Genomic DNA, 26,564 nt, shown 5'->3' on the forward strand with positions numbered 1-26,564 from the left:
ATTACCTCTGGGGGGCATGCATGAGAGGCCACCTTGTACCCAACGCATTCACATTACCTCTGGGGGGCATGCATGAGAGGCCACCTTGTACCCAACGCATTCACATTACCTCTGGAGGGCATGCGCGAGAGGCCACCTTGTACCCAACGCATTCACATTACCTCTGGGGGGCATGCGTGAGAGGCCACCTTGTACCCAACGCATTCACATTACCTCGGGGGGGGGGCATGGCCACCTTGTACCCAGCGATTCACATTACCTCTGGGGGGCATGCATGAGAGGCCAACTTGTACCCAATGCATTCACATTACCTCGGGGGAGGGGGGATGGCATGGCCACCATGTACCCAACGATTCACATTACCTCTGGGGGGACATGCTCGATGGCCGCCTTGTACCCAAACGTATTCACATTACCTCTGGGGGGCATGGCCACCTTGTACCCAACGATGCACTTTACCTCTGTTGAGGGATGCGCGATGGGGCACCTCGTACCCCATACAGTCAAATTACTGCTGGGGGACATGCTCGATAGAGCACCTTGTACCCAACGCATTCACATTACCTATGGGGGGCATGCATGAAAGGCCACCTCGTACCCAACGCAATCACATTCCCCCCCGGGGGGGGGGGCATAGCCACCTTGTACCCAACGCATTCACATTACCTCTGGGAGGGCATGCGTGAGAGGCCACCCTGTACCCAACGCATTCACATTACCTCTGGGGGGCATGCATGAGAGGCCACCTTGTACCCAACGCATTCACATTACCTCTGGGAGGGCATGCGTGAGATGCCACCCTGTACCCAACGCATTCACATTACCTCTGGGGGGCATGCATGAGAGGCCACCTTGTACCCAATGCATTCACATTACCTCTGGGGGGCATGCATGAGAGGCCACTTTGTACCCAACGCATTCACATTACCTCGAGGGGGGGGGGGCATGGCCACCTTGTACCCAGCGATTCACATTACCTCTGGGGGGCATGCATGAGAGGCCAACTTGTACCCAATGCATTCACATTACCTCGGGGGAGGGGGGATGGCATGGCCACCTTGTACCCAACGATTCACATTACCTCTGGGGGGACATGCTCGATGGCCACCTTGTACCCAAACGTATTCACATTACCTCTGGGGGGCATGGCCACCTTGTACCCAACGATGCACTTTACCTCTGTTGAGGGATGCGCGATGGGGCACCTCGTACCCCATACAGTCAAATTACTTCTGGGGGGACATGCTCGATGGAGCACCTTGTACCCAACGCATTCACATTACCTATGGGGGGCATGCATGAAAGGCCACCTCGTACCCAACGCATTCACATTCCCCCCGGGGGTGGGGGGAGGCATAGCCACCTTGTACCCAACGCATTCACATTACCTCTGGGAGGGCATGCGTGAGAGGCCACCCTGTACCCAACGCATTCACATTACCTCTGGGGGGCATGCATGAGAGGCCACCTTGTCCCCAATGCATTCACATTACCTCTGGGGGGCATGCATGAGAGGCCACTTTGTACCCAACGCATTCACATTACCTCGGGGGGGGGCATGGCCACCTTGTACCCAGCGATTCACATTACCTCTGGGGGGGACATGCTCGATGGGCCACCTTGTACCCAAACGTATTCACATTACCTCTGGGGGGCATGGCCACCTTGTACCCAACGATGCACTTTACCTCTGAGGAGGGATGCGCGATGGGGCACCTCGTACCCCATACAGTCAAATTACTTCTGGGGGGACATGCTCGATGGAGCACCTTGTACCCAACGCATTCACATTACCTATGGGGGGCATGCATGAAAGGCCACCTCGTACCAAACGCATTCACATTACCCCCGGGGCAGGGGGGGAGAGTGGGCATAGCCACCTTGTACCCAACGCATTCACATTACCTCTGGGGGCATGGCGACCACGTACCCAATGCATTCACATTACCTCTGGGGGGCATGCTCAATGGGGCACCTGGTACCCGATGCAGTCACATTACATCGGGGAGGGGGGGCATGTTCGATGGGCCACCTTGTACCCGTCGCATTCACATTATCTCTGGATGGCACATACGATGGACACCGTGCACCCGATGCTGTCACATTACCTACCTCTGGGGGACATGCTCGATGGCCACCTTGTACCCAAACGTATTCACATTACCTCTGGGGGGCATGGCCACCTTGTACCCAACGATGCACTTTACCTCTGTTGAGGGATGCGCGATGGGGCACCTCGTACCCCATACAGTCAAATTACTTCTGGGGGACATGCTCGATAGAGCACCTTGTACCCAACGCATTCACATTACCTATGGGGGGCATGCATGAAAGGCCACCTCGTACCCAACGCATTCACATTCCCCCCGGGGGGGGGGGTGGCATAGCCACCTTGTACCCAACGCATTCACATTACCTCTGGGAGGGCATGCGTGAGAGGCCACCCTGTACCCAACGCATTCACATTACCTCTGGGGGGCATGCATGAGAGGCCACCTTGTACCCAACGCATTCACATTACCTCTGGGAGGGCATGCGTGAGATGCCACCCTGTACCCAACGCATTCACATTACCTCTGGGGGGCATGCATGAGAGGCCACCTTGTACCCAATGCATTCACATTACCTCTGGGGGGGCATGCATGAGAGGCCACTTTGTACCCAACGCATTCACATTACCTCGAGGGGGGGGGGGGGGCATGGCCACCTTGTACCCAGCGATTCACATTACCTCTGGGGGGCATGCATGAGAGGCCAACTTGTACCCAATGCATTCACATTACCTCGGGGGAGGGGGGATGGCATGGCCACCTTGTACCCAACGATTCACATTACCTCTGGGGGGACATGCTCGATGGCCACCTTGTACCCAAACGTATTCACATTACCTCTGGGGGGCATGGCCACCTTGTACCCAACGATGCACTTTACCTCTGTTGAGGGATGCGCGATGGGTCACCTCGTACCCCATACAGTCAAATTACTTCTGGGGGGACATGCTCGATGGAGCACCTTGTACCCAACGCATTCACATTACCTATGGGGGGCATGCATGAAAGGCCACCTCGTACCCAACGCATTCACATTCCCCCCGGGGGGGGGGGGGGGAGGCATAGCCACCTTGTACCCAACGCATTCACATTACCTCTGGGAGGGCATGCGTGAGAGGCCACCCTGTACCCAACGCATTCACATTACCTCTGGGGGGCATGCATGAGAGGCCACCTTGTACCCAATGCATTCACATTACCTCTGGGGGGCATGCATGAGAGGCCACTTTGTACCCAACGCATTCACATTACCTCGGGGGGGGGGGCATGGCCACCTTGTACCCAGCGATTCACATTACCTCTGGGGGGACATGCTCGATGGGCCACCTTGTACCCAAACGTATGCACATTACCTCTGGGGGGCATGGCCACCTTGTACCCAACGATGCACTTTACCTCTGAGGAGGGATGCGCGATGGGGCACCTCGTACCCCATACAGTCAAATTACTTCTGGGGGGACATGCTCGATGGAGCACCTTGTACCCAGCGCATTCACATTACCTATGGGGGGCATGCATGAAAGGCCACCTCGTACCAAACGCATTCACATTACCCCCGGGGCAGGGGGGTGGAGTGGGCATAGCCACCTTGTACCCAACGCATTCACATTACCTCTGGGGGCATGGCCACCACGTACCCAATGCATTCACATTACCTCTGGGGGGCATGCTCAATGGGGCACCTGGTACCCGATGCAGTCACATTACATCGGGGAGGGGGGGCATGTTCGATGGGCCACCTTGTACCCGTCGCATTCACATTATCTCTGGATGGCACATACGATGGACACCGTGTACCCGATGCTGTCACATTACCTACCTCTGGGGGGCATGGTCGATGGGGCACCTTGTACCTGATGCATTGACTCCGCGTGCATGATCGATGGGGCACCTTGTACCTGATGCATGAACTCCGCGTGAACCACAGCCAAACCCCGCCCAGCGCATTCCTGGGCCGCGCCAGTGTTATCAAGCAAGCCCTTGTTCAGTAGCGTAACGAAACTTGAGGGGGCCCCTGCAAATTTCCTGAAGGAGGGCCCCTCCCCCTTGAACCCAGCCAGGGGCCTGCAGTTCGTGCACACTGTACTGTGCTGAGGGCCCCCACACTGCAGGTGCTGCGGCGGCCTTTGTTACGCCACTTCCCAGATTGTGAGGTCTTCTGTATAAACTTTTGTTTGTCGACCAAGCACCAGTCTAGAAAGACTCCGCAGGTTGTTCCTGGGCCGAATGACAGACATTGCGCAGGTGATGCTGGTTTGCATTGAAGTTCAGTTCTGCGTCTTGTTACACATTGTAAGCACGGATCGCTTTGTGCTTCCTTTCGCTTTGGTTATGGACGTCAGTGCTGTTTTGCAGCAGCAAAAATCGATATTTGTATTTGTGTCAACATTTTTTGTTGTCGGTTGTGACTTGCCTAGGATTTGTGTTTGCTTTGTTTGCGATTGTGGGTGGAATGAATGACTGCCCAGCAGCCAGTCCGATTGCATCATTCAGACAATGTCGTCTGAGACCCTTTATTCACATTCACATAAACTGATGGCCCTCTGGCCCTGCCAACACCTGGTTTCCGTGGTCTACTTAGATATAGGAAAAACGCTGGGTTAATTTCGGCGGTGCACCCCCGGGCTCCGCCGGCATTGACCTTTGACCCACAAGTCAGCCACTGGACCAAAGTACAGTGGGGCGACCTGTTATGTGCATGCAGTATCCACCCTGCGAGGCATGGCAGAAACGGGCAGAGAAAAGGTTTCATGGCCCCCGTGCAGGGCACAAGTCGGGGGAACTTGGGTGGACAGTGTCCACCCACTATTTTCACAGGGTGGACGCCGCCCACCCTGCCAAGAAGAAGGTGGGCCCTACTGTAAAATGGTGAACATGTTTCGATGCAATTTTCAGACACCCTCAAGGTGCAGGGGGCTTTTATAATTTTAAGTCCAGCTGGGCCCCTAACGAAGGCCAAATTTAAAGGTCTTCAGGCCTGCTTTTGTTGGAGTATCCTGCATTGCACATATCTGGAGCCTAACATGTGGATGGAAACGCAGTGGAGGGGACACAAAGACCCAGAGCCTTTTAATACTTTACAGGTCCTTAAGACTGGCACACTTTGACCTTGTGTAGTCCCTGCATATGAGTGATATGCATGCTTTTCTGCAAGAATCTCAGATGTGTTGGTGTGTCCTGGTATTTACACCAAATAACAATTTAAATACTGCTATTTTTTAATTCTGTTAAAGTGCTACTCTAAAGAATACAGGATGTCTGAGCGCTTTAAATCAAACACACTCCTTACATTGACAGTCAGTCACACACATTTGTAAATCACACACATTTGTAAATCAATGTGCAGGATGTTACTTAAGACAGTGAGGGTTACAAGGCGTAAGAGCTACATACCATAGCTCACTGCACTATATTAGATGGAATACAATTTATGAACTGCAAGTAACATAAGTATCTCTATGTTAAAAGCAGTAATCCACTTACCTATCTACATAAAAAATCTATGTCACTTTGAGTTAAAAGGGGCACTAGGCAAAACACAGATCTTTCCAGCAAATGTGTTAACCACCACTGTTATCTCACCAGTAATCATATTCTCTCAGATTTATGAGGAACTCAAAGATCTCTGCAGCAGGTGTATTAACCTTATAAGATATTTAAAAATTCACACTTTGCCACCAATTAAGCAGAACAGATTTACTGTCCTGTTTCTCCTTGTTGCCAATTTCTTTGTGGGAGAGTTGAAAAAAAAATGTAGAAATTGAGGCGCAGATTTTGCGTTAGGGTTGCATCATTGTTCTGGTGCAAACCTGACGCAAAAAATATTTTGGGATTTATAGTGAAAAAACAAATCCTGGTTGAGTTAATTTGTTAAAAAAACATAAACACAAGGCAGCACATTGCCCTGCATTGCGTTACCTTGCGTCAGGTACGCGTTACATGCGAGGAGTGTTTGTATGTATTCTCATAATGCACTCATGATAGACCTACTAAACATATGTGTGAGGTCTTTAGATCTAATGCCACTTCCTGTAAAGTAATGGGTTCTGATGTCACTTCTTGTGATGCCACGTGCGAAGTCATGCGCCGTGATGTCACTTGCATTTGCTTAACTTGGTAGTCTCACCACTTTTTGTTTTAGGACTTCTGCCTGCCACCTTGCACAGGGAAAAGGTTCCTTGTGCATCCAAACAATTTGCTTTTTGTTCAGAATAAATAAACACCTGCTCTGCTGTTTTCTTTGAACAAAACAGTTTGCTGATGGCTTGAATTTTTGCTAGTGGCTCACTTCTCAGCAGAGAGATCCCCAGAGAGATCCCCGCTAGACAAGTGGGGATTTCTAAATTCTAAGGGCGACCCTCTGTCAGGGAAGCAAATGTCATGACATACACCCTCCTGAAGTCGCGTAATGAATCTTGAGGGGGCCCCCCACAAAGTACATGGAGGGACCCTGTACCAGACTCTATCAGGAGCTCTCAGACCAGGGTACTTAGCTGAAGGGGCCTTGTGGAGTTCCCCCCCCCCCAACTGGCGTAACAAAACTTGAGAGGGCCCCCCTGAAAAGTACATGGAGGGGCCCCATTTCCACACAGTGCTGTGCTGAGGAGCGCCCCTGCGACTCGGGGGGGGGGCGCACCACAGGGACTGCAGGGGCTCATGTTACACCACTGCCCTCCTGGTGGAACAGTGGGCTTTGAGATCTGCATTTGTTACTAGGATGCCCCTTGAAAGCTAGCTCCACGTGTATGTTCCTTGAGTGCTTTTATGGTTAAGTAGGCACGTGAGTGACTAAATTGAGGGTATTTCCTAATCAGTGGTACGAAAACTGAATTGCTTCCATTTGCCATATTCATTTCCTTTGGGGATATAGAAAATGACGCCATAATAAAGTTACCGGGATCTAGAAAACAACGCCATAATAAAGTTAACAGGATCTAGAAAATGATATCATAGTAAATTTACCTCATGCACCACAGATTTAAGTCGCTAACAATAAGCACGAGGAAATTGCCAAAAGTTGGCATTTAAGGCAGTAACAATGGTACACCTTCTGCATGACACTCATATTTCTTAAACCTTTGCATTTTCTGTTTTGATGACTCAATGGAGGAGTGATTTTCTCTGGCTCCACCAATATTCACCCGCCCACTCTAACCTTTACTAATTTCTTGCCTAATTGCTTCTCCTCTGCCTCCATCAGCACAATCACCATCCAATTAGAGCATGATTAAGACAAGACATAGCGGGTAGTTTGTGGGCTTCCAGCTGTGAATCCAGCCGAGGCCTCTCCAGCACAATCCATCAATCAACAGGGCTCTTTTCAGCCCATTTTCACATCTGATCAGGGCAGGAGCCAAGACCTTACCTATAATAGGCCTGGTTCTCATTCAGCACGGGTGCGGGCTCTGATGAAGGCCACGTCTGAGGGTCCCACCGTGCACACTATGTACAGGGTCTGGGAGGTCACAGCATGACTTTACAGGACAAGCTACTGCTTATGTGACACTGGCCAACTAAATGGCACAGAAGGTAAGGAGATGCCTTTACAACAAGACACCTATTCCAAGAAATGCAGTCATTTCTATGTGGTGTGACCATATCAGATTTTCCATGCACAATTTTTGCAAGGTGAAACTTTGCAGAATTATGCCTGGAAAAGCACCCAATTTGAGAATTTCCAGTGAAAAACTGCAAACTAATGCTGATATATTCAGTAAGTCGCCATTCCGTTGGCGAAACATGGAATACTATGGTAATTTCACAGCGCCTTATTTCCAGCACTTCTCGTGTATCAGTCTTTTTGGGCGCGAAAATACTTTTGCGGTATTTCTTCTAAATCACAACGAGGATCTGCAATTCATAGGGCAGTGGGCATAAAGGAAGCACAGGTTGTATTGAAATGCCTACGTCATCGTATGCTTGAAGGGAGTAAACACCGTGGGGTACTACGAGCATGCATGGTCTTTGGCACAAATGCACAGCTTTATCTAACTTCCCATATGTCCTAGTTATGCCTCTCTAGTCCCCATGTCTTGCCCTCAGGCTGACAATTTCATTTGGCTGTTGAAAGCGTAGCCGGTGATGAAATGGCCTAGAAGAGACAGTATGGATTTTGGAGAATTTGCTTGATTAGTGATCACTAATACTTGTTTACTCAGATTGCTATCCTCACCGAAGACTTTGCTACACGAGGTCTAAGGCAGAAGCAAGTTCAGGCCCCCAGGTGACTCCTTTGTACAACAAAACCAGAGAACATAGTTCATGGGAAAATCCCACCGGTCAGGATCAGAACCTTTTGAACAAGGAGAGCACCAGATCAAAAAACTGCGGAGTGCACATGTCCTTCACTGAAACACGTAGCATGATTCACAGTTTCTCCAAACTCCAAAGATCCTTACCTGTGTGTTGTGTGTTGTGTGTTTGAGTTACCAGTATTGTGATGTATGAATGGTACAAAGACATTTTGATATCACAAGATGATTGGCCCTATGCGTGGTAACGCCGTTGCATCTTCACTGTCGAAGATACCTTCCTTGAGGTTGCCCACCGAGAGACCATCCTTGTTTCATTTTCAGTCACAATACACATTCAGTCCGTAGGCCTTGAAGGACAGGAAAAAACTGATCTACTGTGGTTCAGCTGTTTGGCATCATGTGTGCCTGCAGATAAACTAACCGCTGCTCAGTGTGTCCAGTTTGTGAGTGGCTACATCGTATGGTCTCTCCCTTTTATCCTCTGCCAAGGACTGTCTGGGAATTTCAGATATCACATTCCGATAGCCCGCCCTACATACCGTGGAATGTAACTTTTCTCAGCCACTCAGTGTCTGGCCATGCTAGTCTTTTAAACACCTGTGAATACATACGGAGTTGATGCTCTCGAATGTTGTTGGCTGGAGTTAGGAGTTTTGATCTTGGCACCCCAACTTGATTGATCATAAAATCCAGCATGCCCCCCCGTGCCAGATATATTGGTCCCCTGGGTCAGGTAGCTTATATTGATCTGGTCTTTTGTAGAAGCTCCTCTGTGCAGCACAGAGGTACTTCAACCAGAAGGTAACAGTTTTTCCCAATGCTTGAAAAAAATCAAACGATTTTGGAAGCAGTTAAGTCGATGTGACATTCCAGAGGTAAAAACAAAGTTGTACCACTAAGTGCATGAAAAGGGAGTGACTCCAAACCAGAAAGAAAAGGGACATGGCTCAGGTGAGCTGAGACCTCATGGGGTTCACCTTGCGAAACCACCCTGCAGCTAGAATGACCTTCTAACATGACTAAATAGAACCAAACTAAAGATGTTTGTTTCACAGGAGAACCAATGAACTTCAGGATACATCCAGGTCTGCTATTGTGGCCAGTTTGGATTGTACTGACCCACTCTGTACCATTCCCTGCTTTCGTGGGAGATTGTATCAATCCTTTCCCTACCTGAGAGTGACTCCAGGCATTCCTGCTTTACTGTAGGAAAGGTTTATCTAAGATGAGGCTAGTCTTCAGGTCCATTAATGATTTGCAGATATTATAGTTTATTATAGTTTAAAGCTACTAAATAAAACTAAATTACAGTTCCCTAATTGTACCTTGGTACCAGTAAGATCCCTTGGTATCCCTGGCACCTAGAAATGTGGGCCACAACCAATCATTGGCAAGACATGGGCTCCAATGGCCTGTAGCAACCAGTAGTGGCGTCAAAGTCACAAAATCATAAATTGTGAGATTGGCGCCATTTTGAAGTCAGGCAGATAACCTAGAGCCTTGGGGCTCCTTTCACTCACACACGTCGTGAGCCCCCCTTATCATTCAAAATACCACACTGTAACCCCTCATCTTCTGTGAATATCAAAGAAGCACTTGGCAAATAAGGGAAGGGACACATGCTCCAGGCATCCTGCCAACTACAGATGTTCTGTGAAGGGGCACCCAGGCACCTGCCATTTGCTCCTCGCTCCATAAAGCTCTGCCTGGAGAATTAGCAATAATGTCACACAGCACCACCCAAAATGCCTCCTGGAGAAAGGCAGGAAACCTAAATTAGGAAAGAAGTTACATTTAAGAGATGACATTACCTCAGTAAAATCAAACTTAGCCTACTCTATTGTATTAGAGCCATAAAGGGATATGGGAAAATAAATGGTTTCCAACAACTCATCTGACCTAACTAAAACACCAGATTGTAGCGGTATGTAAAAGAAAAGTCTAAAGATAGAACCTGGAGTCTGTATGGGAGTGAGTCGCCATCACTAGCCATTCTCGAGTAATGAGCTTTGTAAATCTGCTCCCTATCAAACATAGAAGACGTGGAAAATGCATGATAGGACTGACGTCACCAGCAGGAGGGTCATAGACCCTGTCTGACAGCTGCTGATTCAGAGGTCATGATGGGGAAAAATGGGTGAGCGATTCGTGTGGAGCTGCATGGGAAAGACGCCGTGTGACAACGTCTCATTTTTTCAGCCCTCATCATTTTCTTGCAGAGTGACAGCAAGGTTGTCTTTATATTTCTGAAGCTAGAGGCTAGAAAGTACAGTGAGCTGCTTTGCTCAGATACTGCGGTATTCTTTTGTTTGAATAAAACACATTCAATCACTTGGCAATGATTTTATATATATATATATATATATATATATATATACATCAGTTATGTAGATGTGGACGACTTAATAATAGTAAAATCAGAATATCGATTATCATTACACCATTAATTAAAGATACGTTAAGTATTATAGATTTACTGTTATTACCTATATATATTTCTCAGTATTTTTTCATGATGTGTAGAACGTACATCTAGAGTTAAAAAGTACTCCATCTATACTTACTTATAAATACTTATGTTAGCTCTCTATTTTTGTTGATATTCTGCAGTCCCTATTTTTGTAGGCGATATATAAAACAATATTTTGGCATGCAACGATCCAGAAACAGGTCGCCTTCCTAGGAAAACAACAGCCTATCTCAGAGTGTCTCCATTTTTGTCAATGGATATATAACACTCGATATTTTGAGATCCATAACAGGTTGCCATTCTAGACCCAAGGGCATCCAATCTTTCACCTTGGAAAACTCTTCATTGCCACCTGGTTGGCATTGGGTAGTGGGCTTAGTACGTTGCCCTATGTGTTTGAAGGACATTCCAAACTCATGATTATCGTCCTTGCTTGAAAGCTGAGGCTGGCAAACTCTCTCGCTTATGAGTGCCCAATGGATGCCAACAGCATTTTGTTAGTGTATGTTCATGAGTGTCCCTGGTGGTTGAAGACATTTTTGTGTATTCCATATATTCTAAATTTGTGGTGCCCAAAGATTTGCATGGGCCCTCTCATTGTCCCACAACTGTACTTTCAGCTGACTTCATTCCCTGTTCTTCTCTTATTCAAGTAAAAAGGTCTTCCAGAAAGGACATATCTGCTTGAGTTACGCTATGCTCTTGCAGAAACACTGATTTTAATAATGAGTTTCATTTTAGAAGCACCTTCAATGCCTAAAGGTTTATGAATGTTGTTCTAGGCCAGAGGTCTTCAAACTGGGGGGCGGGCCCCCCTAGGGGGGCCTGAAGTGATCCCAGGGGGGGGCCCCAGACTCTGGCCAAAATAAATATTATACAGATAAAAGGCCTTTGTTTTAAGCAGAAGCATGTTATTGCAGTTTTGAAAGGGTAACAGTACTTAACTGCAATGTTTAAATAGGTTTAGACATATTTAAACATTGCCATGTTTATAAAATAATTGTGAAACATTCTGAGGGGGGCCCAATGATTTTTATTTTTCAACTGGGGGGGGCGCTGCATTAAAAAGTTTGAAGACCTCTGTTCTAGGCTGTTAGCATTGAGATTCAGGGAACTGTTCCAAGTAGATATCCACGTGCAGAAAGAACCCGAACTCTGATTCTAAAAGCCAGAATAGTGCAAACAACTGAGAATCATAGTTTCAAAAACAAAGTGAATAACAAAATAGTCTGAAATTCAAAATAGACAAACTAAGTTTTTTTGCATCCTCAGCATCTACCAAGTCCTTTAAGTATTGTTCACATTGTTTGCTTCATATAGGTCTTCAGGTCTGTTCATCTCCAAGTCTCCCCTAATCATCTTCTTGTTGTTCTTATTGTCCAGGTCCCAAATATGTCTTGAATTCATTCTATAAGACTTCTAGGACCCTTTATTTATTCATTCATTCATTCATTCATAGACAGTGCTTTTCTAGTGCACATCTTCGCAGAGCAGGGGCTTTCGGAAGGTTTGGGTGTAACAAAATGGACGAGGGAAAAGAAAATGCTGAAAAAATTGTAAATGTCCAATTTGAGGGCGGGGGAGAACCAGGTATTTAGTGGGAAGACGAGTGCGGGAGACGGCACATTGTTACAAACCAAGAGAAGATAGTTCCAAGAATAGCAGCTGGGGTGGGCATCTTAGATGTACGTGTGAAATGTTGTCCGAGGTGTCCAAAGCAGCAGAATTTAGGATCTACACAACGGTTTCTAGGGCACAGTAACAATATGAAAGGATCAATTGGTCCCAAACATTTATTTCCTAATTACATCATACAAAAGCACAGGTGACATCATAGTTAATATTGTCTATGACACCAGCAATGACAGAATCACTGTTGTTATTCTGTGCCACTCACCCAGCTGATGAAATACATATTTTGTGCATTTCAGGTCATACTTTAGAATTGTAAACACACACCAGGGCTTTGAAGGACTGACCCACGCACTGAAAGCAAATGCTTCCTCTCGATTCCACGTGACTCACAACAGAAGACTTTTCTACTCAGTTTTGTGCGGGGTTTATAAAGCTAAACCCAGAATATGTGATGGAACACCTAGGTCCTAAACAACTATAGCCTAAACCACTACTGCAAAAAAACTAAAAAGTCTCTACAACTAAGTACTGGACAACTACTGTCTAAACAACAATTGTGCCTGAATAACAATTGCCTGAACAACTAATATATATATATTTATATATATATATATATATAGATATATATATATATATATATATATATATATATATATCTATATATATATATATTCTAAACAACTAATAAACCATAAAAACCAAAAAGAAAACCTTATCTTAAAATTAGTTGTTCAGGCAATTGTTGTTCAGGCACAATTGTTGTTTAGACAGTAGCTGTTCAGTACTTAGTTGTAGAGAATCTTTAGTTGTTTAGCAGTAGTGGTTCAGGCAAGAAGTGGTTTAGACCTAGTTGTTCAGGATGTTTCCCATTGTGTACATTACTTCTTATTGCCTGCACTGCAGATCCTGGCTGGGTTTGCCCCTCCACGCTGGGCCTGACTCTCCACACCATAGCACAGAAACAAATATTTTAGTAACATGGTATCCACTGGGTGTTGGCTTCCACTAGCCTTTAGCTGTGAAGCTATTTTAATAAATCATATTATTATTATTACAACCCAGTGCTTTGCAGAAGGAATGGTTGAGTCCCGCCCCAAGACCTGAACCTGTAAGAAGATTGCACACACACCTCAGCAGCAAACATTCACTCACTGAACTATCTTGATGACGTATACACAGCATCATCAGTGAATCCAACTTGGTCTCATGTGATGTACTGCAACCTTCTTACTGGTTTATAAGGGATACGTTTATCGTGATCACTTTGGTTGCTAACTTCAATGCCACTTTAGCTTTCAGGACCAAAATGTAGACTTTTATTTCAATAAATGTACAGATTTGTATAATATAGAACTGGGCAGTAGTAAGTCAGCTTGTGGTATTTAGTCTTCTCTTGTCCCCCTTACTGTATTGAAAATGATACAGAGAAGCTTTCCTATCAAAGCATGATTACACTTTTGGTTGTCGTATTAAAGGAATTGCATGTTGTAATCCTCTCCAGATGTAATCTTCAAATCTTTACATACTGTATATTCCCCCCTTGATGCCAGACTTACGAGTACTATATATATAGGACTCGTTTGATGGAGTTCATATTGTAGAAATCTATTAAAATCATCTGATGTAATGTAGAACTTATGAGACAAACAGTTGATTGACCTGGAAGTGTTTTGTCTCTCTTTCCTCTGCAGATCCCAACTAATGCCGAGATTGAAAGAATCGCGGTCTCACGAGTCGCTGCTCAGTCCCAGTAGTGCCGCTGAAGCCCTCGATCTAAGCATGGAGGAGGAGGTGGTTATCAAACCCGTTCACAGCAGCATCCTGGGACAGGATTACTGTTTCGAGGTAAGACCAATCAATCTTTTGTGCAATCCGTCAAACCTGCATTGATTATTGGAATTCAGTGTCATGACACACAGGGTTCTAAATTATAAAAACATTTGAGAAATCCAAGGCTAGACAGCAGCTTAGGGTACCAGCAGCAGAGGACACCAGATGTTATATATAAAAAAAGCGTATTAAAAAACTGTGACCACTTTATCAGGGAGACTGGCCTCACTATACCCCTTTGCATGGCACAGGATTGGCCTCGCCCTGGCGATGTTACAGCCGCCCAGCATGAGGCGACACTGATAGGCACTTCCAGGGCGGATCCTCCGCAATGGCGGAGAAGCTTCACCCCCCTGGCCAACAGCCAGGAGATGAAAAATGAAACAATAGTTCCACTATTGTTTCATTTTTCATCTCGGGGCTGGGCCACGGGAGGTGGGGGGGGAGAGGAAAGAGTACTCCTAAGTGCGCATGTGTGTGAGTCAGGCCGCCTGAGGCCAGTCAAACACACATGCGCACTTAGGTTTCTCCAGCCTGGATGTGTTTAACAGCGGGCGGGAGGAATTGCACAGACCCCAGGGCTGTGTCTGAGTGGCAGTCCAAACCGCTCAGACCAATCCTAGCGTTGCTTTCATGCTAGCTTTAGCATGAAAGCAGCAGCAGGATTGCTGGGGAGCCTGTGCTGGTGTCCCAGTAAATGTTGGGACACCAAATGAAGAGGAGCAACAAGCGAGACGTCTGGAGACGGCGGCGGCAGAAGGTATATGTCTTTTATAAAACATTTTTCTTTGTTCTTGCCCCCGTCCCTTTCGTCCCCCCCATTGAGATTTGCGGCGGCCGCCACTGACTCCCGCCTGCCATTTCCACTTGCATTTCCTTGCTGTACTTATTCAGCAGTTTAATGCATAATCTCGAGGCAGTAGATTCATTTGTTTACATTCATTACATCCACTGCCTGTTTGCATTAGTTGTTTATAACTTTGCCGTATTGTTTATTCTGCTGACGCGCAGTGCTCGTCTATTGCTTTTTGTGCACTTGTCACTCATGTTTACTCTTATGTTGCTTCATAATTATATTTAGGTTATTTTGCCATAAAATTGTCATAATGTTTATCAGGATCCTTATTAAAACCAATGTGAGATCTAGAAGATCCTTGTTGTAAAGGAAATGTGACATGAAGAAGGGTCCTTGGTAAAAACATTATATATATTATATGTATGCAACTTTTGATATTTCTAAAGTGAAAACCTAGCTGGCTAGCAATTGAGCACAAGCCCCACTGGAGATACTTGGGTGGGAAGGGAGGAAGAGTTATTGGAAGTGATGAGAAGCAGCCTATCTGATGGAGTGTTCCTTGAAAAAAGTAAATTTTAGCTTATTCCTGAACTGTAGGTGAATTGTGCTGTTCTGATGTTGGAGGGGTGTTGTTTCAAATCCTGGTGGCACAGGCCGAAAAGGTGTGTTTTCTCTTTCCTGCATTGTTTCATCTCTAATCTGGCGATGTCAGACCTGGTCATCTAGTGTTCACCGTTAGATATTGTTAATTTGTTAGCTAGTTAAAGAGTGCTCTTGACCTAGGTGTAGTTGATTTTGAAGATGATTGACGCTTGTGGTTGGACCCTTTAGCACTAGTGTCATAGTTCTTCAGTCCCTTGATGGGCCCTGCTGTTGCTTGAAGGATACCTTTAAGGGGAGCAAGGGAAGTCTCTAGGGTTCCATTGAGTAGGGTGTTGCCTCCCTCTAGGTGGGAGAGAATTAAGGCTTAAATGCTTTCAGTAACGAGAGTTGCAACTAAGCTGTTTTGGTCTCCATAGCAATGTGTTCCTTGACTGCCGTTCGAGTCGAGGGGAAGTCGAGGGGTTTGGCCTGTTCTGTCAGTTGCAATGAAGCCCATTAGGAAGCTGAGAATGTTTGGTCTTGTTGGAAAACTGGAGGAATTCATTCTCCGTGGGGTTTAGCGTCTGGAAGTTTGTTGACCTCCAAGTTTGGATGCTTTCGAGGCAGGCTTTGAATCACTGTATCTCATTGGCTGAGGAGCTATTGAGATAGAGGTGGGTGTCGTTAGCGTTACCATACTCTTGATGTTGCTGTCTTCAGTAATATGAAATTTAGCAGAATTATTTGCAAAACCTTTAAGTGATATCAAGCAGGATCAATGGCAAAACAGAAACTCAAGAGACATGTCCACTGGCCTGCAGGGATTCAAGATGGCTTGCAACCACTTACCCTGTATATTTATTTTGCTAATACATTCCACTGTACACACAAAGTGATGGTTGCGTAGGTCAGTACCACCCCAATAAATGGTCCTCTCCTCATTCTCCCTGGAAAGATGAAAGGCTGAATTTGTCATGCTGGACTGGGACTTGTGACCAGCTGGAACACAGATCTCCACAGCTGTTTCTCAAACTGAACTATCTTCCTTCTTAGAGGACTAGAGGCATGTGAGGCATTTGTCTGCATGCCTGCCTTTGCCATGTGCCCCATATGCCTCCTCCAAGACACATAGCTACTTAACATTAGCCACATTAACGGCACATACATAGCAAGTTATATTCCTAGTTCATGCCACACTAACAAGACTTATGCCCAACTCAGCTTGACTCCTTATTGTTGACCATGCATTTGCAACCTCAACAACTCGTCAATGAACTGTCAACAAGCCTTATATGAACCATCTACAATAAATGTGCTTAAATATATAACAACCACTCTCACAAAGTATTGAATCAAGGACTTGTACTGTGCAATGATCAGGGCCAGGCCAGCTGTTTATTCCACTGGGCATGTCAGCAGGGGATCATATTCATTTAAGTGTGGTGTTTGAATGCCCATGGCCACTGCTTCTCTCTCCATCTCTCCAACGTGAATGACAGCATGTGAAAAGAGCTGAAGACAGATCAAGCAAGAGAGTGAGGTTGAAAAAAAAAAAAACAGCAAGGGAGTGTAGACTGGATTGGCTCGTTTGAACATTTTTGCCAGGCCTGCTTTAGATTCCTGGCTCTGGCACAGATAACCTGGCAATCAGTGGCGGCTCGCAGTGCTGTAAAATGGTGGGATGGCGCGTGGCGGGAGGGGGAGAGCCTGGGGGGCAATGACAAAACAAACAAAAAAAATAAACAAACCTACCTGACTGCTCGACGCATCACTGGTCTTCAGGCTGCAATGAAGGCACAGGCTCCCAGCCTGCTCTGTGGCCAATCCTGATGCTGCTCTCATGCAGCATCAGGATTGGCCTCAGTGCCCTGGCTTTGTGCTCCCAGGCAGACTGGGAGCCTGTGCCTGGTGTCCCCAACCCGGCAACACAGTGCTGGGTTGGAGAGAGCTCAGTGCGCATGTGTGTTTGGCCATCCTGAGGTGGCCGGCTGAAACACACATGCGCGCTGAGAGGAGTGCACACCACTCCCCCTCCGTCCCTGTCATCTCCCAAGGCCCGCTCCTTTAAAAATAAAATGATAATAAACATAGTATATTATCATTTTATTTTTAAAGTTTTGCAGATGCTGCTGCTGGCGGAGGTCGACACTCCTCCACCATAGCGGAGGAGCTGCCCCTGCTGACAACATAAGAGTTACCCAAAGCCAAGCAATGGACAACCGTACAGTGTAGCAGAAAGAAACAAATGGCAGTGTTGTACGGCACACGTATCCATGCACACAGTGACCCATATACAGTGGATTAATCAGGACCACTCCATCGCTGCTCCAATTTAGGAAAGAGTTGAACACTCCCCTCTTTTACGAACACTACATCACAATGCATTAACCATCCACGACCCATGTTCATCTGTTACTACCTGGTGACTTTATACTTGACTTTGACCATGTACAGCACTCTGCTGCCTTTTGGCAAGGCTTGTACTATAGATATACAATATACTTCCATTCATACATGCATCTGTAACAGGACGTGGCCAGTCACCAATTCAGTAATCCATCTCTACTGAATAGGGCCGCCTCTTCTGGCCTTTACCTATTCAAAGCTCGCTGGCCATTGGACAGTATGACTCATCGCTCAACAATAAATTCCATGTACAGAGGCCTCTGTGACTCTAGTCAGAGAGAATACTAGAGTCTATAGGGGCATCCACGTTCAGAAAGGACGCAAGCACCTTAACAAGGGCACCCATTCTCTACACAAGAGGACTTAAAGTAACATTCTGGCTCTCCAAAATGCAGGGAAAATACTGAACGCACTGAAGCTCCCTCTATTCCTTCCTCAAAGGAAAAAATACAGGTCATCCACTTGTGCTCTCAAAGCAGAAAAGGCCTCTTCATCTCTTTAGACAATATCTGGGAGGAACCTTTCATCTAGAGGAAGAGAGAGGCCAGTGAAGGGCTCCTAACTGCTGATATTATCAGCCAGGGCTGTGCTCCCCTCTTGAGCAAACAAAGGGGCTTGAAGCAGTTTTCAGAAATGTTTTTTTTGTCTACAAAGATGAAATACAAAGATTGGGCTGGCGATCAATTCTTACAAGTAATTAGCCATTGATTTTTCTCCCTTGTTAAAGCTCGGAATTAACCACCAGGCCCCTCGTTGGTGATCGCAGCCCGAGATGCTGTTTGGCGGCTGTCACAATTTATTTATCACCATAACAGTTCAACTGTGTGCAAAGCGTAGAGGGGCTTCTTGGCATCTGCTGGTAGAAGCCCTTAGAGCGATTTGCTGCAGACGTGTGATGGGAAGAGGGGCGTGCTAGGGATATACCTGAACGTGATACTTTGTAACTTGCTTTTTTAAATAGCGCTATTTTCCATACTTCGGCCATTTCAAAGCACTGTAAATAGCATATATTGGTACACCCATTATAGTGGTATTCATTTTACTGACCTATTAAGAATTTGAAGACTAAATTGCACTTGCACTCGAAGTCCTTACCTCTGGATCTCATGACGAGTCCTGTATGAAAATGGTTAGCATGCTTGTATAATTCCCGCATTATGCTATATGTGAACATTTTTCAACGTAATGTATAGCACATCATTTTGCAGACGTTTGCCTGGGTTTGAGTAGATGATATCTCACCATGAGACATCTTGTGCTTGAAGGAAATATCTTGTCTTCGACCCATCCTCTTGCAGGTTTCGTACTTGGCCTTTTTTGCGTGCAGCATACCTGTGGTGGGCATGTATTTCCTTTGAAAGGTTCTCATATGTTTCACACCCCGAACCCTAATCTGCAATAATCAGTTAGCCCACTGAGCCATTTTGCAGGTTTGAACAATACAAAATAGGAAGAGCGCAGCTCCAAAAAAGGCAGCAGCATATTTGTGCATGCATGTGTGGCGCAGTCGCGGCTTGCTTTGTTCTAAAGGAGCGGGGCTGGTTCAGCGCATGCGGGGGGGGTGGGAGGGGGACCTAAAATTTTATAAAATTAAGCAAAAAAAAAAAAAAAAAAATCACTTACCTTTTCGACGGCATCCCACGCCACGCTCCTCTTCCCTGCTGGCTGAACGCAGGCACAGGCTCCCAGCCTGCCCTGCGGCCAATCCTGATGCTGCTCAGAGCAGACTGGGAGCCTGTGCAGACTCTCTCCAGCCCAGCAACTGTGTTGCTGGGCTGGAGAGAGCCTACTACGCATGTGTGTTTGGCCGGCCCAGACGGCCGGCCGAACATACATGTGCAATGAGGGGGAGTGCTGAGCACTCCCCCTCACACCTTCTCATCCCAGATGCCGCCCCTTTCACAACGAGGGGATAATAAACATGGTTTATTATCCCCTCGTTGTGAAAGTTTTGCAGATTCTGCTGCTGGCGGGGGGTGACGCTCCTCCGCCGTAACGGAGGAGCCGCCCCTGGTGTGGAGTACGATGGAAATAAATAGGGTTCATGGATAGAAACAGCGTACGCAAAAGCATACAGATAGAAAAGGGCTTTTGGTCCACCCATTTCAACCATTGGCCTCTGTGATTTAGCTAGCTTTAATCATTGGCTCAAGAGGTTGTCCATCTGCATGTCACAGATGTGAACATCTTAAAAAATGAGCCCACATCTCATTCCCTTTAATTTCTTTAAAAAAAAAAAAAACATTATGAGGGTCCTTAGTGCCCCAATCAGTGATAGCCCGGGTGGAGGACTGCCCTACCCCATCACCCGTCCAGGGCTTCCCTGAAGGCCCTGATATTTTTGGTATGTATTCTTTTTTTAAATCAGGACCCTCTAGCTGTGAAGTGTTGTCGGCCACTTGCTCTATTTTAAGCACTCCTGTGGGGTGTTTCATTTTTATTTTATCATTTTAACAAGCCATCGGCCCACCTGCCAACGGAAAAAGTATCACTGTGTGTCACATGATGTCAGCCCCTTCACAGTGTCACCTGGTGAGGAGCCGATATCACATGGAGGGAGACAAAGAGCGATGGAGACCCTCCAGAGGGTTTTCCAACTCCTGTGAAATGTCCATTATGGATGTTTAAAGCTCCCCAGGAGATCAGCTGCACTCTCAGGAGCTTTTGTATGTTTTTATTTTGGTGTTTTGCAGTGGCGGCTTGCAGGAGGGAAGAAGGGCAGGGGTGGCGCGTGGCAGGGAGGTGGGGGGCTGGAGGCAACAAAAAAAAAATACATAATAATAAAAAAAAAATAGAACGTACCTTACGCGCTGCTCCGATCTGCACCGCACCTCTCCTGTCTTCCACTGCAGGCTCCCAGCCTGCCCTGCATCCAATCCTAATGCTGCTTTCATGGTGCTGGCAGCATGAAAGCAGCGTTAGTATTGGACGGAGCGCCCAGCCATGGCGCTTCGAGGCAGACTGGAGAGAGCCGAGTGCGCATGTATGTTTGGCCGGCCCAAGATGGCCTTGTCACAGTCCGTGGCCCCGCCCCTTTTACAAGAAAATGATAATAAACAAATGTTATTATTGTTTTCTTGTAAAGGGTTTGCAGCAGCTGCTGCTGGAGTGGGGGCGACGCTCCTCTGCCATAGTGGAGGAGCCGCCCCTGGTGTGGTGGGGATAGGGGTTTAGGCTGTCACTCACTCTCTCTCTCTCTGCCTCCCACCACCTCCCCCCCAGCTATGGTGGGTCGTATGCCCACATATGTGTTATGACCCATAAGTATGAATGCATTCTGATGCACCACAAGGTCACAAATAACCACTGGCAAAGTCAATAGGTCAGTACTCGGTTTTAAATGCGAGGCATACTGGCTGTGCTGGTACCTGTTCAAGTATGGCTTTGTCATGAGAAGGAAAAAGTTAACATTTTTCAGAATTTTAGTTGCATGCATAGTGCCCTCATCATTAGAAAGTATAACATATGCAGACTAGGATGAGCGCCAGACAGCGTCATAGTTCCCTTCTATTTGTATGTATTTAAGTATAAGTATTTATAGAGCGCAAGCCCAGCCGGAGGCAGATGGAGGGTTGCTCAAGGCGGGCACCCACTCAGGATTGTTTACACTGGAGCAGGATGCTTGTGGGTGTTGAATCCTATCCCGCGGAGATGCACTGTTCTTTGAACACTGCTCTCTGGCACTGACTGACATGAGAGAGGGAGTGCTGCCAACTAGAACAGAATGACTCCCACTGAGTTAGTGTTGGTTTCTCAATCTTGTTCAAACCCAATGGGGTGAGCCAGTTGCAATATTGATTTATGAGGCCTGATAATTAAATTATAGGTTGTAACAACTTTATTTTGTTGTAAGTGGGGATTGCAGGCTCAAAATGTTGTCAATAGCAAGACTGACAGACAGAGTTTCTCTTATAAATTTCTCAAGATCGAAGAGCACAGGGGCATCAGGGTGTAATTCAGGTGTCCATAAGATATGCGTCAAATACTGTATAAAGGGTGGGTACCACATTTCTAATGCCAACAGCATACAGATGGGGGGGTGCATCTTTGAGTTGAGTCATAGGACAGGGGGACAATAGCTGTAGAACTCAAGCACAGACAGTGAAACCAATCTGTACCAAGCGTGAGGGTCAGAGGACACAGATGAGAGATGACTCCCGCTAAGGAGGCATTTCAAGTCTTTTTGAATGGTGCATGAGAGGGCCTACCTGAAGCTCAGGGCGAGAGAGGCCCACATCTTAGGTCACAGCCTGTGACAGATGCATTCGCATGGGGATGGTCCACAGGTGATCCGGGGCTGCTCATTTCACAGAACTCCAGGCCTTGCTGTGTACAACGCCCAACTTTGACAACAACTACACATCACGAAAAAAGTGTTGTAGAAGCTACTCCAGCACCCTCAGGGTATGACATTCACGCTAGGAACATTCAATTCATTGTGTACAATTAAGCACTGCCTCCCTGCAGAGGACACCTGGCTTTTATATCCCCAGACTCCAAAAAGATTAAACTTTCTTGTGAAATCCACGGTAGGGCATACACACAATGAGGCTGTCAGCCATTTTTAGACCGTCAAGAAGAAAAGAAACGGAGAGGGCCCCCGAGATCTCTTCCCATGCTCTGTTTATCAGTGCCTTCAAAACAATGGGAGCCTGGGGACCCGAGCTCCAGATGTTCGCTTAAGGATTACTGCTGGTTATAGCACCAGCGAAATACATACTCAAGAGGCTCTTACTTCTACCATCCAAGCCCCTCGGCATCCTGGGAGAAATATACATGCTGATCTTCACATAAAATAAGTAAGTGAGGCACCATGTTCTGCATTACCAAAGTGTTTCATCTCCCTACCTGAAATCAGATAAAGTTATCCCTTAATAGTCTCCATCAAGGGAACTCCTTTTTTCCTTGCATGCACTTTTTAACCATGTTATGACTAGAATTGATTATTGCATCCAGCACACCTGATTGGATGTTATTTGATGTGTGTAGTCCAGTAGCATTATCCCATGTCACATATGACTAGCACGACCATCAGTGGAGAAAGAGGTGGTTGCCTGTTTCTAGAAATCAGACCATCCAAATTTAGGAACTACCCAATGAAACATGTTTATATTAGGATGAAGACGTTGGTAATGATTTTTGAATGTTTAGATCAATTTCCTTAATGCAAACAAAGCACACATCTTATAAACTTCTGGCTTGTTTCTTTTGTAACAAACACAGTGCTTAACCAACTATGCAATACAAGATTATTTATGCTTTTAAATATCTGATTGGCTCAAGGTGTTCACACAATCCCAGAAAAATCCATGAAGATCATGGCGAGTAGAGGCTTTTTTGGGCTCTCGTTATGCATAAAGCGGGGGGGGGCATTGTAGGTCCATAGGGGGCGCTTCAATAACGGATTCTGAGGATAGATACTGATTATGTAAAAGTGTTTCATTTAGGTTGATTGTATGCAAATTCATCTTTTGTCAGTGTCCTGAAGATCAAGCTTTGATGAGGTCTTCATGGGCCAATGGTGTGCATTCTTTTTACAAATGTCAATGTTCTCAGCATTCCAATGAAAGTTGACCTCTGCAGGGCCATACGGTATTGGCTCAAGCTTCCCAGTCTCCATCTTCTGTGCTGCTGTGGACAACACTCCTCGTTAGTTTCAAGCAGGAATGCTTGAATATCCACAGATAACACAATAAAGATGAGAGCAGGAGGAACGAAGCCCAAACCACCACCAAAAGTAGCCCACATCTTTTACATTCGTATTATACTCTCTTCTTTTGTTTTTATTTTTTAAGTGTGTTTTTATAAAGGCTCATGAATGAATATAAATATGTTTTCCTACCATGGAAAGCTATCTAAAAAGTAGATTTTCATACTGTGGAATTAACTGTTTTGAGGACTTTACTAAAGTGCAAAAGCTTTGAATAGGCGACCAGTTTTTTTAGGTTGATTGGGCAAGCACTCTCTCCTGTTGTAATCTATATGTGGGCTTTTACCCACGCCCACAACACACCCATCACTATCACTCGTTCGTGGACTTGCCTTTCAAAAATCCTTTGTTATCATTGGTAAATGCTTTATGTTTGTCCCTCCTTGGGGCAGTTTTGTTACCGCCTTGACCATCGACTCTGTAACATGGATAATTGCACTTTTGCCAATACGTTGGACTGCGAGCGAACTTCTTTTTCCTTTCATGTTTCTCCTTCGCGCTCATGCTCATGGCGGCTGTGGCGCTTTGAATCGGCTTGCATATGTCAACTGTTTTTAGTTTTCATTTTCAATTTATATAGCAAGAAAAGTCCAGTTAGGAATTTACAATATGAAGAGCTCTAACTAGTGCAAAAGCAAGGGCCATTGCATTGCAAATGCTTGTCTGTTTCTGTATTCAGGGACTTGTTTTGGAGATTTTAGAAGCAATCCTATCACTTTTCCCAAAGACACGTGTACTGTGTTTTTCGACACAAGGTGATTGTCATGTTCACAGTGAATGCACATTAAAATGCCACCCCCACCCTGACTCCATACGTGTCCTAGCTACCACTAAGAATTTACACCCTTAATCATCTGTCTTCAAAATTCAGGTGTCAGAAGAGCACACAAGGCAAACCCGTGTGTGCCCCTGGTTCTGTCAATTATTACACTCCAGATCTCCAAGAATGCAATTTGTTTTTGAGGAGGAATTCTTCATTTTTGATCAGATGACTAACTTGCAATTAATGGTTGTTGCAGCCTGTTCACCAGCACTCCTCATCGATCATGGAACATAGTTGGCATTATCGCGACCAAGAGAAAGGGAAGTCGCAACTCTACCAAGAATTAACTCCCTATCAGGAGATAGTTTCAAGCACATGATGGCTTTTCTGCCAAGTTCTGCATCGGGCGAAATATTCATACCTAGGAGACCAAGAGTGGGCAACATATCGGTGCTGCATCTGAACTAAGCATCCGTGCATCTTTAATCCACACGTACGTCGATATTTACAACAGGGTGTTATACATATGGAAACTGTGCTGGGTTCAAGTTGCAGAACGAACTGCATGCAGAAGAGGCCTTTTGGGTAGCTAGATGGAGTTGGGCTGTGTACTGCTTCATGCTGATTGTATGTCTTTGTTGTATTTCAACAGCATAGACGTGTGCACTTTGACGCCGGAGGAAGGACGAAGGGTGTACCAAGTAAGAAAGGGAGTGCCCACGATAGAAGGTGACACTTTATGCTTCCCAGGGGCCAGGCATGCCCTTCCTACCCAGATTGTATCCACGTGACATCATCCTTCTGGCACTACTGGCAAATGGCGTTAAAAGCTCCCTAGCAAGTTTTCAAAATTCTGCAGTATAAATCTTCGAATAGTCAATACCAGTAAACTGAGAATGATCTTACTTGTTCAAAAGTTTTTGAAGAGGAAAGTCTCAATTTGTATGGCTTGGCCTTTGGCTTCGACCATCTCAATGACATGGGCACTTAAGGGGGCCATGTTTTGAGAGCTCGGCATCCGATTAAGCAGGACATCTTTCCTAACCCATCTGAATGTATGTGCATATAATATGTGCTAATGGTGGTCTAGCAAATACCAAAAAAGATTGTGAGAAGAGAATTGGGCTTGATGCTAATTGATGACCTTATATCCTTTTCCACCTTTTAAACACTTGGAAAGCCATTGACGTAAAGCAGACATATCCATCATCAAGCTGTTTTGGAATTAATTTGTGACCCTATTCGCTACTAATGCATGACTGATTTTCTTAGTAACCCAGTTTAATCAGGTAAGCCAGAAAGATAAGTCAGTGCTCCAGTGCATCCACTGTAGAGACAGGTGGGTAACCTGAAGGTCACAGGCTTGAATACTTGATGTCCACTTAGCCTTTCATCCTGTTGACATAGAAACAATGAGTACCATCGAGTTAAGTACATATAAGCATGGTATAAGCACACAGAGGTCATGCTGTAAGGTACTATTGGCCTGATTTAGAGTTTGGCGGATGGGATTACTCTGTCAGAAATGGGATGGATATCGCGTCCGCCGATTATGAGTCCATTATATCCTACAGACATCATAATACGGTGGATGGGATATCCGTCACATTTGTGACGGAGTAACCCATCTGCCAAACGCTAAATCAGGCTTTCGATTGGTGATACAAGTGTACTGATTATAACGTTTGACATCACATGATCTACTATGGGGCCTAGTCCTAAAGGTAAACTTTTACATGAGTAAATATACATATGTTTACAATTTTTAGTAACTTTACTACTTTTAGTTATTAATCATTTACTAGAGTAAAGTTACTCAAAAGTGTAGTAATGCAGTGATGAGGAACTACAAGGGCTGGGACCAGCACTTATTTGTCCTCATCAGAATTTGACCCAGAGCAAGAGAGAGACAAACACAAAGGCAAGTATGAAAGCAGAGGAGGAGAAAAAGGAAAATCCAGGACCAAGAAAGGAAGCAGGTATGAAAACGAACCCCAAACAGTGGAAGCAAGTGGCAGGGGGAGTATGTGGTAGTGGAAGAACAGTGCTTAATTTGTGCTTGTTGTT

The 26,564-nt window shown here is 45.8% G+C and overlaps 1 protein-coding gene across 16 annotated transcripts in view; it reads left to right on the forward strand.

Moving 5' to 3' along the window:
- The window catches only part of DAB2IP (DAB2 interacting protein), a 1,276,993-nt gene that overhangs the window by 1,022,731 nt on the left and 227,698 nt on the right, over window positions 1–26,564 (forward strand). For all 16 annotated transcript variants that reach the window (XM_069241673.1, XM_069241675.1, XM_069241667.1 and 13 more), the window contains one exon: window positions 14,102–14,255. In XM_069241673.1, the coding sequence (XP_069097774.1) occupies window positions 14,102–14,255 (154 nt within the window). The remainder of the gene's footprint in view (window positions 1–14,101; window positions 14,256–26,564) is intronic.

This window comes from Pleurodeles waltl, chromosome 6, assembly GCF_031143425.1.
Source record: "Pleurodeles waltl isolate 20211129_DDA chromosome 6, aPleWal1.hap1.20221129, whole genome shotgun sequence".
NCBI lineage: Eukaryota > Metazoa > Chordata > Amphibia > Caudata > Salamandridae > Pleurodeles > Pleurodeles waltl.